We start from the raw sequence: 20,253 nt of genomic DNA on the forward strand, positions 1-20,253 counted from the left end.
AATGAATTTCAAGCTGCTGTGGGAAACAGTAGACTTTTCACTGACAATGGGTCTTTTTGGATATATAGAATCCATTCCTCTGTGAGAATATTGATGATGAATGGATGAGTCAGTTTTGAACTAAATATCAAATCTGAAAGAGTTCAGTAGAGAGTTGATGTCACTACCATGTGCAAAGAAAACTGCAAGTGCAGAAGAGCGGGTGAGCCAGTGACGGAATCAGAACTTATATATTATGGGGTCAAGAAAAAAAAATATATATATATATATATATATATATTTGTTCTAATTTATTTTTTAAATCCTAATAGAATATATTTTCCCTTATTTACAGCTCACAGGATATTCTCATTGATGGACTGTAATCATAATAATATATATTGCCTAACATCCCTCTAAGGAAGTTAAGGCGTGTTTTACCAAAACCAACATGGTATCATCCTAACTACACGATCCTCTTCTTCCTCTTCCATTTTCAAACCAACATGGTATCATCCTAACTACACGATCCTCTTCTTCCTCTTCCATTTTCTTTTCTTCTTCAACAACATCAATCATGGCAGGAGATAAAAAGACACTACACCCGGCGTTTACCATCAACAACATCAAAACCCTCATCCCTATTCTCCTAGATATCAAACAGGATGAATACTCTTCTTGGGTTTTTCTGTTCGAGCTCCATCTTCAGGCTCATCGTCTTCTCTTTCTCATTGATGGATCCACACCACCACCGGATGTCGACGCTACCACCGTGCTTCAACTTGACGCTCTCTGTCGTCAATGGATGTTCTCCACCATGACCAAGGATTTAATGCTCACCGTCCTCAAATCTGGCGAAACTGCTCAAGAGATTTGGAATCATCTCAAGAAACTTTTTCAAGACAACAAAGGTAACCGCGCTGCGACTCTTGAACGTCAGTTTGTTAACCTTAAGTTTGTTGATTGCACTAGTATTGATGATTATTGTGATAAAATTAAATACCTATCCGATCGATTACGTGATCTTGATTTTCCTATGAATGATAAACGACTTGTGATTCAACTCGTCAACGGCCTTCCGGAGGAATACAACATGGTGGCCTCCTTTATCCAATAAGCTATGCCTACATTCGATGCCGCTCGCTCACAGCTGCGAACCGAAGAGATCCGGCGCCCTCAACAGACCTGTACGTCTTCACCTACAGCGCTTGCAGCTAAAGCTTCGACCACAGATCGTGGAACTCAGCGCTCACAGCGCTCAGGCTCAGCCAAACGCAGTGGCAGTCGATCGTCCTCCTCACTGCGGCTCCACCACTGCTGCCAACTCCACCACTGCTGCCAACTCCACCACATCCTTACCATCTGTATCGTGCACCAAATCCGGCTTACTGGACACCACAGTGGGCAACGCCACCTTGTCCGTATCCCACAGCACCTCCGGAAACAGCATGGCAGCAACCTTTCAGTCACAGCTCCTACCGAGGCCGTGGACGCAGTGGACAGTCACGCGGTCGACCTTCCAGCATTGGACGTGGACAGGCATATCTCACTCCATCCACGGAATACCTTCATCCCAGTGACATTTCCGAAGCGTACAGTTCCATGAGTTTACACTCTCCTGACGACGCTTTTTATATGGATACCGGTGCCACATCGCATCTCACCGCAGACTCAGGTACTCTAAACACTGTTTTTAATACTAGCAATGTTCGTTCCATCTTAGTTGGCAATGGTAACAGTATTCCAGTCATTGCTTCCGGTACCAAGTTCATAGACATTCCATCTCGCACCCTAAAGCTAAAAGACACTCTTGTTGCTCCTGACATTATCAAAAATTTGGTTTTCGTTCGTAAATTCACCACTGATAATCATGTGTCTGTTGAATTTGACCCATCTGGTTTTTCTGTGAAGGATTTGAGATCGAGGAAGATTCTTCTTCGATGTAATAGTTCCGGGGAGCTCTACCCTATTACTCCTTCTACCGTGCCACCTTCAACTTCGCTCTTGCCTCATCCAATATCCCTTCTCACGTGCTCCTATGATGTTTGGCACAGCCGTCTTGGCCACCCAGGGAAAGCTATCTTAGATAATTTACGTGCAAACTCTTCAATTCTATGTAATAAAAATCAGTCTACTAAACTTTGTCATTCCTGTCAAGTTAGTAAACATATTCGTCTGCCATTTTCTGATTCAAACTCTGTCACTTTTTCCCCATTTGATATAATTCATAGCGACTTATGGACATCTCCATTGCATGTCGAGACTGGTTTCAATTACTATCTTATATTGCTAGATGACTTCACAAATTATCTATGGATCTTTCCTCTTAAATTAAAATCCCAAGTTTATACCAAGTTCTTAGAATTTCGCTCTTTCGTTAAAACACAGTTTGAACGAGAAATCAAATCTTTTCAATGTGACATGGGTCGTGAATTCGACAACTCCTCATTTCACGATTTTGCTCACCAAAATGGGTTAGTTTTCCGTTTCTCATGTCCTCATACCTCCTCTCAAAACGGCAAGGCTGAGCGAATGATTCGTCGTGTCAATGACATCACTCGCACGATTATGTCTCATGCCTCGATCCCTCCCACCTATTGGGACGACTCCCTTCATATGGCCGTCTACCTTCATAACATACTCCCTTCCAAAATTCTCGATTACGCTTCTCCAGTTTCAATTCTTTATCAACGACAACCAACGTACTCTCATATTCGTATTTTTGGTTGTCTTTGGTATCCAAACCTATCCGCCACCACTCCTCATAAGCTTTCTCCTCGTTCTACTAGGTGTGTTTTTCTTGGTTTCCCAACACATCATCGTGGCTATCGTTGTCTCGACTTAGCCACTCACAAGATCATCTTATCTCGACACGTGACGTTTGATGAAAACGTTTTTCCATTCAAAGAAAAACTTCCCATCGCATCCCACAGTCCAGAGCCTCCTTCCACATCAACTCTCCCTCTTCTTCCCATTCGTCTTCTCTACCCAACAACTCTTAACCCTCAGACCAGCCTCCCTCCTGCCCTGCCATCTTCCGCCGCTTCTGCACAACCTATTTCCGCTGCACAGCAACTACCAGCTACACAGCACCATCCCGTCACTTCCCCACCAGTTCCTACTGCACAGGAACTACCATCTCCACAGCACAATCCCGTCATTTCCTCACCAGATTCCGCTCCACAGCAACTCTATACTCCTCCCCATCGTCGTTCCCCCACAGCAGCTCGACTCCACTCCACTGCACACCCAGATTCCAGACCTGCAGTTTCTGACAACTGCGATCCAGCAGGGTCTGTCCCTACCACGACCCCTGCCTGCCCTGCCCGGGCAGATACACCATCATCCCCCACTCCGTCTGTCCCTGACACTTCAGTCACCTCTTCTCGACCTGTCACCCGTGCCTCTCGTGGCATATTTCGTCCCACCCATCGTCTGAATCTTCATGTGCAAACACCACAACTTATATCCAATCTGCCAAAATCTCACCTGTCTGCTCTTCGTGATCCCAACTGGACCAAGTCCATGCTAGATGAGTTCGTTGCTATGTTAAAAACACACACTTGGGACCTAGTACCACGACCTCTTGGTGCTCATGTTATTCGCTCCATGTGGTTATATCGTCACAAGTTTAATGCAGATGGTACATTGCAGCGACACAAAGCCCGTCTTGTTGCCAACGGTAAGTCACAACAGGTTGGGGTTGATTGTTTTGAGACTTTTAGTCCGGTTGTTAAGCCATCCACTATTCGTACCGTTCTCAGCATTGCCACGTCCAGATCCTAGCCGATTCATCAGTTGGATGTCAAGAATGCCTTTCTTCATGGGGACTTGTCCGAGACAGTTTATATGTTTCAACCTCCAGGTTTTGTTGACCCTACTCGCCCTGATTATGTTTGTCGTCTTCGTCGATCCCTTTATGGTCTCAAACAGGCGCCTCGGGCGTGGTTTCAGAGGTTTGCAACTTTCATTACAGGTTGTGGTTTTCGGGGTAGTGTTTGTGATCCATCTCTTTTCATTTACCGGTCCGGTCAGGATACTGCATACTTATTATTGTATGTTGATGATATCATACTCACTGCCTCTACTGATGCTCTACTGTCCCGTTTTATTGACCTGATGAAACAGGAATTTTCTATGACTGATCTTGGCCCGTTGTATCATTTTTTGGGTATTACTGCCACTCGTTCTTCCTCAGGGTTGTTTTTATCTCATTCGATCTATACAAAGGATATTATTGCTCGTGCATCCATGACGAACTGCAATCCAGTAGCAACTCCGGTCGACACAAATTCTAAGATGAGCGCTACTTCTGGTCCAGCAATTTCGGATCCTACTTTATACAGAAGTCTGTCCGGGGCGCTACAATACCTTACTTTCACTCGACCGGATATCTCTTATGCAGTCCAGCAGGTATGTTTATTTATGCACGATCCTCGAGAGCCTCACATGCAAGCCATCAAGCGCATTATTCGATATCTTCAGGGCACTATTGATCACGGTTTGTCACTATCGGTTTCGAATATTTCTGCCCTAACCGCCTACTCTGATGCTGATTGGGAGGGTTGTCCTGACTCACGACGCTCAACCTCTGGTTACTGCATATTTCTTGGGGACAATCTTGTATCATGGTCCTCAAAACGTCAAGCAACTGTGTCCCGTTCCAGTGCCGAAGCAGAATACAGAGGTGTCGCTAATGCGGTGGCTGAAACAACCTGGCTACGGAATTTACTTCTTGAGTTGCATATACCATTACGGCGTGCTACTATGGTATATTGTGACAATGTGAGTGCTATCTACATGTCTGGTGATCCGGTTCAACATCAACGCACTAAGCATGTAGAGATTGATATCCACTTCGTTCGTGAAAGAGTTCGTATTGGTGACATTCGCGTATTGCACATCCCTTCAGAAAATCAGTATGCTGATATCTTCACGAAGGGTCTTCCACGTCAGTTGTTTCTTAGTTTTCGTTCTAGTCTTAGCGTTTGTTCCTCTCCCGCTCAGACTAAGGGGGTGTAATAGAATATATTTTTCCTTATTTACAGCTCACGGGATATTCTCATTGATGGACTGTAATCATAATAATATATATTGCCTAACATCCCTCTAAGGAAGTTAAGACATATTTTACCAAAACCAACAAATCCATATTTAGGCTTCAAATTCAAGTGACAAGGTCATTTTTTCTCTTTAGTTTTAGCCTGCAGTGCAGATAGATTTTATCACGTAAACATCATAAATTTCAAGTTTGCCAATAGAAACTTGCACCCACAAGACGCAACAATTCAAGCAATCCCAACCTTGAGACTCAAAATTTATTGGGTGCAAGTGGGGTCCCTGAGAAGGGCCGTCAGTGGACCTAGCTGACCAACTAGGCAATATTATAACTTCTCCTTAGAGTCCTCCTGGGGTGAGCATTTTATCGTAATCATTGGATTTAACAGGGACCAACCGTTCTTTTGCGGATGGATAACCAGACCGTTCGTTATTGAGTTGGATGCAGATGTAATCTTTTAAATCCAACAGATTACGAATCGGGCACGAATGCAACCTTGAAAATTCGTTGGACATCCATATCTGTTAAATTAAAGGTATTTATATAGTTTTAGAAAATACCTATGAATCATTTAGGAATTTTTAAGGGGTTTGATTGGGATGTTGTACATGGTATTTTTATATTTGTATATATATATAAGATATGTAGATTTTATAAGGAGTTACTTGTGTTAGCTTTATTTTCTTTACTATAAATTTTAACTAAAACAAATCCATTGGATTATTCGCATCTAATCCGTCCATCCGTGCATTCATTGGATGCAAATTCGTTGGATCTGGATTGGATGTGGATGCCAAATTTAGAATCCGTAGTGCATTGGATTGGATGCGGATGAGGTGAAAACCGGTCCATACCGGTCCATGCTCACCCCTAGGACTCCTCCAAGGTTGGGGATTTCGTCTCATATTCTACTAGTTGAAAGTCTTTCTTCATTCGCAGATAAGCCCACCAATATCTACGGGTAAATGGGCTCATGTCATATCTACGTAGGTTTTTCGAAGCATAAAAGAAGGTTATTAGCTTTAAAATGTGTGTAGGTGCATCCAATCATCCATAGTGTCATTGGTTACAATTTGGTTCAAAAAAAATAGAGACAACAACTCTCAAATTGTTGCTTCGAGGATTCTTAATGGCTTCTTTCCGTTGCGTAATTTGCTAGTTCATTGGTCGCCTGGTTGCCTTTCCTAATTGTGTGACGAGGGATCCATCCTAGTAGGTGTGTGATTTTATTGAGCACATATCTCAGGTACCATGGTGCTTTGGTAATGTGCTTGACGAAATGAGCTATGTCCGTGAGTGATTAAAAGCAAACCTTTGTCCATTGTGGTAATTATATAATTGTCCCTTGTTTTGATGAATTTCACAAATACCCTTACCACAAAATAAATATACTCCTCTCCATCTATAAGCCCATCAGGGGTCCATTAACATCTCTTTTGTTTCCATATTTATCCACCTCACACAAAATCACTTTCACTATTTTCTTTTTAGATCTAAATATTTTCTCTCCATCTACTACTTCCTCTGCCATCACCAAATCTTCAACCTCTTCACTTCTCCATCGTTGCTACCAGAGTACCACCACCATCTCTTACGCCGCCACCGCAACCAACACCATTAGTACCACCATCTTCATCGTCACAACCATCACCATATTTTCTCTACTTCCTAACCAATTGATTAAATCGATTTTCACCCAAGTCAGTTTCTGCCGCTGTGACTGAATAGAATCCACCATCTGAACCACCACCTCCTAAATTGATTATAGATCGATTTTCCATTTTATCTGCAGAAATTCATTATTGTGACGAATCAGAGAGAACCTAATTTTCATATCATAGTCTTGGTCATTAGAAACATCAGATTCATTCCGATTTCAGTTGATTTCATCTTGAAGAACCTGAAATCAATGATAACGATGTGTATCAATTGGGAAGAGACGATGAAAAGATTCATCAATAAGTGGATATGGAGATTCAATCATGATAAACAAATTAAAAGATAAGTTTGATATATGGTTTCGATTTTTTGGTCTTGATTCAACATAATTCTTTTGTTTATTTCGATTTTAATTGAGCTCTTGATTGTGATTCATTTCTGAAACAGGCAAATGGAGTTTGGTTATATTAGTGAGATTGGTGGTGCTGATGGTGATAGAAACATTGGGTATTGGTGTTGTTGCTATTATGGTGGTGGTGGTGGAATGTGGTGGAAGGTGTTGTTACATCGGTGGCGGTGGATTTTATTGTATTAGTGAAGGTGGAGACGTATTTTTTATGGATAAACTATTGTTGTTGATCCCGTTTATGGGATCAACTCTTACTGTTGACACCAATTTTTATGGGATCAACTAGTGTTGTTGGTCTTGGTGTTGTTGTACTTCTGTTAGTGGTGGTAGAAGGTGGTGGAAGGTGTTATTACAACGATGGTGGTCGATGTTTGTTGCATTGAATGTGATGGTGGTGGTTTTATCGTAGTAGTGAAGGTGGTGGCTTATTTTTTTTAAGGGATCAACTATTGTTGTTGACACCACTTATGGGATCAACTCCTTTTGTCAACCCCATTTTTATGGGATCAACTACTATTGTCGATCCCAGTTATGGAATCAACTCTTATTGTTGATAACATTAGTATAGTCATGATTGTAGTTTAAATCAGGTTTGTTAAAAAAATTAGATACTTTATATTACGAGTACCTTAAATGCTCTTCATATTGCGTATTGCCTCTCTTACATCATTATAAAGACTAGTGTGCTTATGAATTTCGTTTTTTGATGGGTGTGGTAGTGGTTGTGTAGTGCTGGTACTGGCGATGTTGGATTGGTGGTAATATTGGAATTTGGTGATTTTGTTGGTTTGTGTATTGGTGTTTGACTAATGGTACTAGTTGTGTCTTTGTATTTTATAGATGTAAAGTTCTTCGAATGTTAAATTTGTGGTGCAATGGTAGCATGACTGACTCCACGTCAGATGATGCGTGTTCGAATCACGCCAAGTTCACTCATTCCTATGTGTCATTTCAGGTTTTTGTATCAAAGATGGTTGTTGCAGAAATTTTTGTTAATCTTGTGTTTCTTAAGGATATGTCAGTTTGCAGGTTCCAGGTTTACTGGTTTTACAGTAAACAGACTCGTAAAAATGCTGTCAACTCTAACTGTTGATCCCATTTTTTGTGGATCAACTTCCATTGTTGATCTCACTTAATGGGATCAACTTCAATTGTTGATCCCACTTAAAGGGATCAACTTTGGTTGTTGAAACTATAATCTGGAAACATTGTTCATGGGTTCCATCTTTTGTATCAACTTTGGTTGTTGACTCCATTCACTGGGATCAACTTCGATTGTTGGGGAAAAAAAACTGGAATATTAGTTAGTAAAGTTATTTTAGAACTTTTGATTTTTGGATCAACTTCAGTTGTTGACACCTAATTTTGATGGCGACGATGGTGGCGATAGCAGCGATGACAACATCGTCAATGATGGTGGTGATGGTGGTGGTGGAATATAAGTGACGGTGGTGGAATATTGGTGGTGGTTGTAGTTAGTAAATGGTGGTGGTGGTGATGGAGTGGTGATGGCGGCAGTGCTGGTGGTGGAATGGTGGTGGTGGTGGTGGTGGCTGTCAAGTATTAGAGAAAAAAATTTGTTACGGGAAGGCTTTTAAATGAAAAATAATATTATAAGTGAGGGTAATAAGGTAATCTAATTTTTAATGGATAAGGTTTTTAAATAATAGGGGTATATTTATTGTTGTATAAGGGTATATTTATTGGGTGTGAAAACTAATGATATTTAATTAATATACCCCATTGTCCATTAACTAGTGAGATCTTTACTATTTAGTCCAGAAAACCCGACCCGGATTACTGGCTGGTCCGGCGGGATATAACAATTAATGGCTAGTCCAATAAAGTTTAAAAACATGTTATTTTACCTATATGCCCTGGACCACGTGATGTGTACAGTTTCCGTCCGTTTTCTTTTCATTTTTTTTCCAGTTGCATTCTCTATCTCTTCTGCAACCTAACTCTCAATTGAAAAACGCAAACTGCTTCGTCTTTCTTCACATTCAGAAAACTGCTCCCGTCTCTCTTCTGCAACCTAACTCAATTAATCACCATTATCAGAAAAAGATCGAAAAATCACCATTATCAGAAACAGAAACTGCTTCTTCTTTCAGTATCTGACCTAATTTTCATTAAATTCAATTGAAGAAGAAATGGGTACAAGTAGAAAAATTAAGAGGACGATTACAGAAGAAATTACTGAAGTATCTCCATCACCAGTGAAAAAAAGAAAGAAATCTGACGACGATTCACCAACAGAAGCGTCCCCTGCTTCTAAATCTCCTACACTATTGAAAACAAGAAGCAAATCTGTCGATGATTCAGCAACAAAATCCTCCCCTACTGCTAAATCTCGTACACCAGTGAAAAGAAGAAGGAAGTCTACCGATGATTCACCAACAGGAACCTCCCCTGCTGCTAAATCTCCAACAACAAGAAGTATGAGTAAGGTTCCTCAGGAAAAGGTAAATCAAATCAAAAACAAAGCCAAATATGTACTTCATATTGACATGCAATATTCCCAAAACCTAAAATATGTACTGTTACATATTGAAATGTAGTGTTGTTTAACTAATACATACTAAAATTTAGTATGTCAATTTATATGTGTACTACATATCAATATGTTGTCTGCAATTTGTACTTCATTTTGACAAGTTATATGTTGTACCATACTGATATGTAATGTGTACAAAACTTTTTGATATGTAGTCTGCAATTTGTACTTCATTTTGACAAGTTATATGAGTAAGGTTCCTCAGGAAAAAAGTAAATCAAATCAAAAACAAAGCCTAATATGTACTTCATTTTGACATGCAATATTCCCAAAACCTAAAATATGTACTGTTACATATTGAAATGTATTGTTGTTTAACTAATACATACTAAAATTTAGTATGTCAATTTATATGTGTACTACATATCACTATGTTGTCTGCAATTTGTACTTCATTTTTACAAGTTATATGTTGTACCATACTGATATGTAATGTGTACAAAACTTTTGGTTTACAAAAACAGCAAAAACCAAGGGAAAGAAAGCAGATGATGCTCCTGAAGCAAAAAGAAAAAGAAAAACAGCAGCGACAACTACTAAAGCAAAAGGAAAAAAGTGACAAAGGCTGCTACTCCTTCACCACCAGCAAAGGGGAACAAAATAAAAAAAAATAATGCATAATGTCTTATGCAGCTAAAAAAACTGATGCATAACCAGAAAAAGTGAGAAAAGTAATGCATAAGACATTATGCAGCAAAAAAAATATTAATGCATAATGTCTTATGCATCTAAAAAAAAACTGATGCATAACCAGAAAAGTGAGAAAAGTAATGCATAAGACATTATGCAGCTAAAACAAAATAATGCATAATGTCTTATGCATCTAAAAAAAACTGACGCATAACCAGAAAAGTGAAAAACAGTAATGCATAAGACATTATGCAGCTAAAACAAAAATAATGCATAATGTATTATGCATCTAAAAAAAACTGATGCATAACCAGAAAAGTGAAAAAAAAGTAATGCATAAGACATTATGCAGCTAAAACAAAATAATGCATAATGTCTTATGCACTAAACAAAATGATGCCGAAGACATTATGCACGTGCATAAAAATCCATAAATCAGAAAAGTGAAAAAAGTAATGCATAAGACAATATGCAGCTAAAACAAAATAATGCATAATGTCTTATGCATCTAAAAAAACTGATGCATAACCAGAAAAAGTGAGAAAAGTAATGCATAAGACATTATGCAGCAAAAAAAAAAATTAATGCATAATGTCTTATGCATCTAACAAAACTGATGCATAACCAGAAAAGTGAGAAAAGTAATGCATAAGACATTATGCAGCTAAAACAAAATAATGCATAATGTCTTATGCATCTAAAAAAAACTGACGCATAACCAGAAAAGTGAAAACATTATGCAGCTAAAACAAAAATAATGCATAATGTATTATGCATCTAAAAAAAACTGATGCATAACCAGAAAAGTGAGAAAAGTAATGCATAAGACATTATGCAGCTAAACAAAATAATGCATAATGTCTTATGCATCTAAAAAAACTGACGCATAACCAGAAAAGTGAAAACATTATGCAGCTAAAACAAAAATAATGCATAATGTATTATGCATCTAAAAAAAACTGATGCATAACCAAAAATCTTCAGTATGTAAATACTTCACTACTGGTGATAGATACTGACATTTTGATAGACTTAACAACATATTTCATTATTCGAAAATAACTACAATAACTACATTTTGATAGACTTATAATGTTTCAAAAACCAAAAGATGTTCTAAGAAACAACAAAAACAGTATTTTCAGTACACTTGTAATGTATGTACTGTAAATGAAATGCTTATTAACCAAATTCAGTTGGTACTGACAAAATCAAAAAGAAAAACGGTATAATAGAACAAGGGCTAGAGGAAAGAATTGTGGAAAAGGAATCTGGCAACATCATCGATATAACATTCTGCTGCACATTAAAGCCTGTGATAAAAGAAAAAGAGAAATCAGAACACTACTTGCTTAAAAGTACATTGTATTGTATCAAACTTACTTAATTAAGACATTAATATGTATCTGACTGAAATACATACCTGACACAAAATCATTCTTCAGAAAGTTCATACTGTCGGATAAGATTGCATGCAAAGTTCATACTGTCGGTGAGTCAACCAGCTCCACATATTACAGATGCAAAATTTCAAATCCTCTAAATTTGAAAACGATGTAACCTCATATGCAAAATGATATTGCTTATGGTATACATGAGAATAGATGGAGAAGTCTGGTTTGGGAGCAACGTCAGACATGTTAACCCTGTAAATGATCAAAAAATTAACTAAGTCTCTGAATGGATATACGTTATACATATTGATATGTATTGGAATCTACTGTATTGCACGATACATACTAAGAGCGCAGGCTATATGTAGTACGTATTGATATGTAACATGTAGAATAACTAAGTCTCTGAATTCCTATACGTTATACATATTGATATGTATTGGCATCTACTGTATTTTAGTAAGATATATTTGCAGGCTATATGCAGTACGTATTGGTACGTAACATGTAGAATATATTTTACAACATATCAATATGTTTTGAGTTTCATCTTCTATAAATAGAAGAACTGCAACTATATCAAAAAGAGAATACAAAATTATTACACGATCTATCTAACAAAACAAACCTATATCAAAAAATACAGTAAAACAAACCTATATCAGATTACAAAGAAACTAAAACAGAACAGCAGCAGAGAAAAGGTGATTATAGTAACATACCTTGTTCGAATCTGAGATTAACCTAATTCGATTTTAAGATACCTGATTGAAACACACAAAAATCACAATGTAAATCGAACGGAAACTGAATTGAAAAATGTAAATCATCACAAAACTGAAATCATAAAAGAAAGATAACAATGTACATCATAGACAACTATTCTGATAGAAATCGGATCAGAATAAACCTAATTATTCATCAACATTCCAAGAACAACAGCAGAGGAAGATGATTTACGAGATAAATACCTTGTTCGAATCTGATTTCGAAGCACAGATGATTTACGAGATAATAGCTGTGATGAGCCTAATTGAAAGACGCAACCAAATACTGTGATGAACTAAAACGCAGGAGCAGAGAAAACCAAAGAGAAACAAATCTGAGATGAAAAAAAGAGAAATAAACTGAATTTGATTTGTTCGTGGAGTTGCAGAAAGGGTATTTTTGGTACTTTTGAAAAACTTGTCTTGTGTGACCCGTACGTTTTGGACTAGGGAATAAATACTATGGTCCAAAACATGTTTTTGGACCAGCGGATAATTTTATTCTAGGAGTGGATTGGAGAGTAACCGGTACTGGGTTTCCTGGACTACCTAGTAATTCCTAGTTAACTAGTTGTTGTTGTTTTGGATCGCCACAAGGTTGGCCTAAGTCCAACCCGCCTTTGGAGTCCAATACAAAGGATTATTCTTGTATTTCCTAGATATGACGTAAATTTGATGTTCTAATGTGTGTACAGTGTTGCAAGTGATCTTTTACATTAAAGAGAAAAATCGAAGGTAAGAGGGTATGTGGGAATCAGGCGCCTATAGAGTCTACCCCATGACGACCGATTCCAAAAAATTTCAAGATTCATCTCTGATTGATTTGAAAGGAGTAAAGTATTCTGGCTAGTTTGGGGCCTAATCCATTTATTTGGACCTGTTACTAGATGAAAAAAAAGGTCATTAGAAATAAATTTCACATAACCCCTTATCCAACTATTATCTAACTACCCATTTTACTCCTAATTAATTAACCTAACTAATCATATTAGGTGTCAATTAATCGTTTTAGATGTGAGATTAACTAATGTAAATCCATCTTCATCTGAATCAAACAACTAAATTTTTTTGATTTTCTATTCGGAAACACAACCCAGAAAATCGGTTTACGTTCATGCACTTTTAAACTGATTCTGGGTAGTGTTTTCGAAATGAACAGAGGAGTTACAGAATCAATTTAAGTAAGCATAGATAAAATCCGGTTCTAACAATCGGATTTTTTTGAGTCATATATAAATCGATTGTGACCTTCTCATAAATTTTTTTCATTCATTTCATACCTACTCTTTTTCGTAGGAATCACTGATGCACTTAGCACGTGCATCAAGCCTTTGAACCCTTAGGTGACCCTAGTGGACGTGTTATAGTCTCGTGAGGATTTACATAGAGGTCTACCCACAAAACTTATGCAAAAACTTCTAAAACCATCAATCTTCGTTGGAGGAATCCGAGTCCGATTCACCCACCATAATGTCCAGGCCATACTCCGGAATTTTGGATACCATGAAGTGATAGCTTGCATAGAATGCGAATTCTTCCCCCTTTTCCTCCAAGTAGCGCGCTTTCACGACTTCATGCTACAAAAACACAACACAAACTTACTTAGTTAGTGGTGTTTCATTGGGAGATAAAACAAAACGGATTACGTAAAATAATCCACAAAAATACTTACAAATTGTTCAATGGACAAGCTAAAGTGGATAGCGTTCTAAATCCGATGTTGGATAGATAAATAAGCAAATAGGTGCGTGTTGGATAGATAATCCGATTTGGCGTATCATGCTTTGGTGATGGATAAATTTTCATTTGAATCAAATGATGCCATTGTTTTATGTAGAGGTATTGGGAGAGTTGGAAAGAGTAGATTATGATATGAGCTTTAGAGACTATATGTATATAGGTGCGTGTTGTTTTGTGGAGGTATGGAGTGAGAGGGAATAGAATGAGAAATTTTGTGGCAAATGAGGTCCAAGGATGAGCTCTCTATATATAGAGAAAGGCCCCAACGACTTTTTGTTTTTTAAAAAAGTGAAATAATTTTTAACAATCGGTCTTCTCAAAGGTACATAAAATCCGATTTTGCTTTTATGCCACCAAGAATCGATCTTTATTGTGACCAACATAAACCGATTAGAGACACGTAAAAACTTAGAATTTTCACCGAAACTAATAGGGTTATATAAATGCACATGTGATCCGATTCTAGCTTGAAAAAGATACAGAAAAAATAACTTTTCTAAGGAATGAAGAATCGGATTATACTGACCCCACACATAAACCGATTCCCTTATGACCTAGACAATCGGTTTATGTTGACATATCGAGTAGCCGAATTGTTGGCATGTGTTTGGGTAAAATAATTATTGAGCATGCATAAACTTGTTTGATACACATAAGATTAAAATTAAAACTTTAAGTGTATTAAGTTCAAACCAGGATCACCCAAGATATAAACTTTAACCATCCCAAAAGAGTGTTAAAAACTTAAAAAACCAAGTCTTAAAAACTTAAACTTATAAATCATGGAGCACCAGTATCAGGAGCAGCAACCCCAGAAGCATCTATAGCAGCAGCATCAGGAGCAACACCAGCACCACCAACACCAGCATCAAGTACAACAGCTTCTGCATCAGCCATGGCTTGATTTAAGCCATTTCTTTAAACATACCTTCCAAATGTCTGTGGAGATCCCTCTCAGATGAAGTCAAATCCCTCTTTCTCCTCACGAACCTGATGACCTCATCGATCTCTTCCAGTGCAATCTTGTCTACCAGTGCCAGAGCTTCCTCCAGATAGGTCTCACGCCCATATGCAAACTTGTATAAGCTTCTTTGTGGCACGAGTTGTGGTTCCCTGTGAATGTCCTCATGGGTGAGATCTCAAGAGAAAAATGCTAGGTGGCCGAAGTCCATATTTACAAAAAAAAAAAATCAAGTTAACAATCGATACATAATTAAACATATGTAATCCGATTCTCAACAATAAAACGCACATGAATGTCAAACATAAACAATCGGTTTATGTAATACATATATAAAAACCAATTAAGAAATAGAATCTGAAGAGACAATTCCACAATCGGTACATTAACAAGCAAATAAATCCGATCGTGGAAACCTATAGTTAAAAAAAAAATTAGTACCCAGAATCAGTTTATGCTAATTCACTTATAAACCGATTCTGGTGATGTCTTTTCATATTCCGATTTCAGACCCATAATCGGTCGATGTTAATCATCACATAAACCGATTACTCTGTGTGCTCTTCATGGCTGAAAAACAAAACCCAGAATCAGATTATACGATAGGTCAACATAAACCGATTCTGGGTAAGATCAGAGATTTTGATTTTCAAAAATCGAAGATTTAAACATAACAATCAATAAAGAAATCGAATACTACAAGGGTTGATAGAGATTTACCTTTTTCTTGGTTGGATCGCAAATCGTTGGAGAAGAGGGTGATTTTTTTATTTATTAAAGTTTTGAAAATTTGGAAAGATTATGATGAAAATAGAAAGTTTTTCTAATTTAGGTTTTCATGTTTTTGGATTTTGCTGAAAATGGTAAAGATTAGTATTTATATGGGTTAGTTTTAGGAATTAATTTGGGGATAAATTAGACTTTTTAAGAAGTTTGGCGCCCCATAGCCATTTGGTAGAGTTGGAAGAGAAATTTGATAGGCCCCAAATAATTGGTCCAGGCCCCAATTTAGCTAGGTAACGTATAAAGATTGGTTTTGCTCTTATAAAAGAAACAAGTCCTACCAACCTCCTTGCACCATTCTAGTCACACATTTTCAATCAAGGAACGTCACAACCGATTACCATTTTAGATATGAAATTGGTTGTGATGATACATTGATACTTACAAAAACAAAAAAAACAAAAAACTTGGTAAATACTTCCTTCATATTAAAAAAAAAGAAAAGAAAAAGAAAAAAGATATTATACTTTTTCAATTTACATATTTTTAGACTAAAATGAAAAAAATAATAGTCTTCCTTTTTGGAGAGCATAAGAGTAAAATTTGTTAAAACCAGCTGAATTGACTAAATGTCGTTTATGTTCTTCAGTGGCTAGGTAAAAAGTGCTCCAATTGTTGCACTATTAATGATTTATATCCAGCAGTGATTAGGCATAAATTGAGAAACGGAATTGTTATTATGTTTATGGTACCTTGGGATCTGGAGATACAAATAATATAGTCACTGACATTCATGAACATCGACAGCTTCAATCCCAGCCACGCATGATCGATGTTTTTGTATTATACGGTAATCACCTGGATCTTGCAGGTTATCCTTAAAGTCTCTGTTCTCTCCTTGAATGTATTCATTGCGTATGCTATTTGTTATTACTAGTTGAGGCCGGGCTAGTTGTTCCTTCCCCAGCTTATTTCCTTGGCAGTTTCATTCCAATTATATAAAATGATTACTGCGAACGAATCTATCCAAGTAACGATGAACCAACTCTATTTTCGGCTATTTCTGTGGGTATCTAACGTGGCGATCTTGTCATATTCTTTATTGTTTTCCAAGAAGTCAATATTTCGAAGTGTACATGCTCGAGGCCCCGAGTTCATTAACACTACTATAAAGATAAACCATACTCAGAAGCTCATTTCTCATCCCATACATACAACTGATTCACATTTAACAGGTCTTTAGTTTCTTCTCTAACAACAGTAAATACACTGAGAAATGTCATCATTCTCATCGATATCGCTCTCCGTTTTTGTACTTTTCGCGCTTCTCTTGGGCAACATTAGTACTACTTCATTTGCAGCTAAACCTAAGCTTCTTGACGGTAACTTCATTAGCTAGCTGAATCTCTAAATTTAATCTGTATTTTAGCTTTTATTCGACATACATGTTTGTTTTCTTATTTTGGTGCTGCTCGTTAAATTAATTGTGTGTGTTAACTTCCAGAGGTTCTTCCAAATGGGCATTTTGAAGATGGACCAGCACCATCAAATCTAAAGAAAACTGTGATCATAGGGAAAAATTCACTACCCAAATGGGAAATCAATGGCTTAGTAGAATACGTCTCTGGTGGTCCTCAACCAGGTGGATTTTTCTATGCTGTTCCACGAGGAGTTCATGCTATAAGACTAGGAAATGAAGCCAACATCTCTCAGTCTTTAAAACTTAAACCGAATTCGTACTATTCTTTAACATTCGGTGCAACTAGAACCTGTGCACAAGATGAGGTACTAGGGGTGGCTGTTCCTCCAAGTTCAGGAGCATTTCCGTTACAGACATTATATAGTAGTGATGGTGGTGATACTTATGCTTGGGATTTCCGCGCCAAATCAAAACACAATAGAATCACTTTTATGAATCCCGGAGCTCAAGAGGATCCTACATGCGGTCCTCTTATCGATCATGTAGCTATAAAAGAACTCGTCCTTCCTCGCTATACATCAGGTAGGAATTCCGACTCCAACTTAGGAATTTACTATCCTACTAGAGAGTCATATGTTAATTGGCCATAAAATTAATACTGATGTATACACGCACTTGCAGGTAATATGGTAAAGAATGGTGGATTTGAATCTGGACCACATTTCTTCAAGGATTACTCAACTGGAGTCCTCATCCCTCCTAAACAACAAGACAATGTATCTCCACTCCCAGGTTGGATCGTTGAATCCCTTAAATCCGTTCGCTACATCGATTCAAACAACTCTAAGGTTCCATATGGACTTGCTGCAGTCGAGTTAGTTGCAGGAAGGGAAAGTTCAATTGCTCAAATCCTAAGGACAATCCCGAAACAATGATATAAACTTGAGTTTACAATAGGAGATGCAGAAAATTCCTGTCATGGATCTATGATGGTTGAGGCATTTGCAGGCAAGGAAACTTTAAAAGCTAAGTTCGAATCGACTGGAAAAGGTCACTTCAAGACTGTTAGTCTCAAATTCAAAGCTTTTTCAGCAAGAACTCGGATAAGTTTCTACAGCAGCTTTTACCATACAAAGATAGTAAATTTTGGTCACCTTTGTGGTCCTGTTTTGGATCAAGTTAAAGTATACCCTGTGTCTAGTTAGTTATATTGATTTATATAATTAGTGCCCTTTTGTGGTATTATGCTCGGTTTGCAATTTGTATTGGTTCAAACCAAAGATGTGTCTTGTGGTGTTATAGTTGTACTATGTGTTTAGACATTAAAATGGAATGGTTATTTATATATTGTTAGATTAATTCTACGTTGACCGTTGAAAGTCCCCGAGGAATATTATGGGAGAGAGAGCACCGTGGACCCCACCAGGGAGTTTAAGGAAGGCCGGCTATAGTTTTCTTTTCCGGGATTTTCCACGGTCAATAAATTTTATTTATAGAATTGAAATATCACATGTAATGCGTAGCTCATTTAGTTCATAAATTCGACCTTGATTATTGGATAGAACTTGATTGACACTCGCACATTGGTCTTTAGTACCATGCGAGTTATTCTCATATCAATCAGTCTCACAGATTTCTATCCATTTGATTTACTGATTGTATTGAGAAAGAAATAAAGCTCTTTGATATCTTTCTTGCACTACAAAAAAGAAGGCCTCTTGGGACGGTCATAAAACTGTCGCAAAAGTCTAAAAGCCGTCCCAACAGGTATTTAGGGACGGTTTTCTTAGCGTCCCCTGAACCACCGTCACTAATACTACTAGAGACGGCTTTGGCTTCCAGGGACGGCTTAATTCAACCGTCACCAATACTTCTAGGGACGGATTCACGCTGTAGGGATGGTTTTAGAATCCATCCCAAATACTTTTCTAACCGTCCCTAGAGAAAAATTCCAACAGTAGCAGTGACCCAATAGTAACGCCAAAAAAGCGTTGCTAAAGTTTGAAAAAATTGGTAAGACCTTTCTTGGTTTCTTTGGCAGGATGCCTTTCCCTTTACCCTTATGAACATTCATTCACACAGTATTTTCTCATTCATGAAATCAAGTTTTTAACAAAAATGATTCAAACATTTAGAATAACAAGTCTCATACAACAAAAGAAAAAACTCCGCAAAAACAATCAACAGGTGATGTTCATAGTTGTACACAACTTGGACGTAAACGGTGCACCATCTGCACTGGAAATGTATTTGATTGCTTCTGCTCCAGAACGAATTTTATTTCTCCGTGGCATTTAATTCCTACCATCTACCATCATCGAAATTCTGCAACAAAGTCATCGATCGACATACATGAAGAACGAAACCGTAGTATCTAACCTAAATAAGTTCGCCTCCCTGTAAGAGGGAAAGTTGAAAACAAGAAATTTCTTAGAACCAAATTATCAGCATCTCAGATTGTCGTAGGCATTATTTACTGAAAATAATTAGTATCTTAACTTACATACACAGTTTATTTACGAGAAAATAGAAATGAACAAACCAAATAGGGTAAATACTATTGGGACAGGGATAGAGGAATAAATACTCAGTTTATGGGTTTGCATTTCCAGTTTGTGTTATATGCCTTTGGAGGAGTTCTAACTCACCTCAATTAGAATATTTGGGATAAGACACATACCGTTGGCATATGGCACCAGAATTTCCATTGAACTGCCAGTATCCTACCGCATTTCCATTTGACCCTACAAGTAAATCAATTTCAAAAGTTAGGTCAATTCGTAATACAACTGCAAAAAACAGATATGACTCGAAGCTTTACCTCTTTGTCGGATTTCATATGTGGCTTGGAGCCGCCAGTGTGTCACTGTTGAACCTTTTGTTTGGTCCTATTTTCTATATCCGCTAACTCATGTTTCAAAGCAAAATAAATTAGTGCGCTTAAATGTTCAAAAG

The 20,253-nt window shown here is 37.6% G+C and overlaps 2 protein-coding genes across 2 annotated transcripts; both read left to right on the forward strand.

The window, feature by feature from the left end:
* The first annotated feature begins 556 nt into the window (after positions 1–556).
* Positions 557–1,096, forward strand: LOC113326453. The gene has a single exon (XM_026574179.1). The coding sequence runs from the start codon at positions 557–559 to the stop codon at positions 1,094–1,096; it is 540 nt and encodes a 179-aa protein (XP_026429964.1).
* Positions 1,097–17,098: 16,002 nt separating this feature from the next.
* On the forward strand, positions 17,099–18,651 carry LOC113326070. The gene is made up of 3 exons (XM_026573875.1): positions 17,099–17,260; positions 17,383–17,880; positions 17,980–18,651. Exons 1-3 carry the CDS (start codon positions 17,155–17,157, stop codon positions 18,231–18,233), a joined length of 858 nt encoding a protein of 285 aa, XP_026429660.1. The 5' UTR covers positions 17,099–17,154; the 3' UTR covers positions 18,234–18,651.
* Positions 18,652–20,253: the final 1,602 nt, after the last annotated feature.

This window comes from Papaver somniferum, unplaced genomic scaffold, assembly GCF_003573695.1.
Source record: "Papaver somniferum cultivar HN1 unplaced genomic scaffold, ASM357369v1 unplaced-scaffold_10, whole genome shotgun sequence".
Lineage (NCBI taxonomy): Eukaryota > Viridiplantae > Streptophyta > Magnoliopsida > Ranunculales > Papaveraceae > Papaver > Papaver somniferum.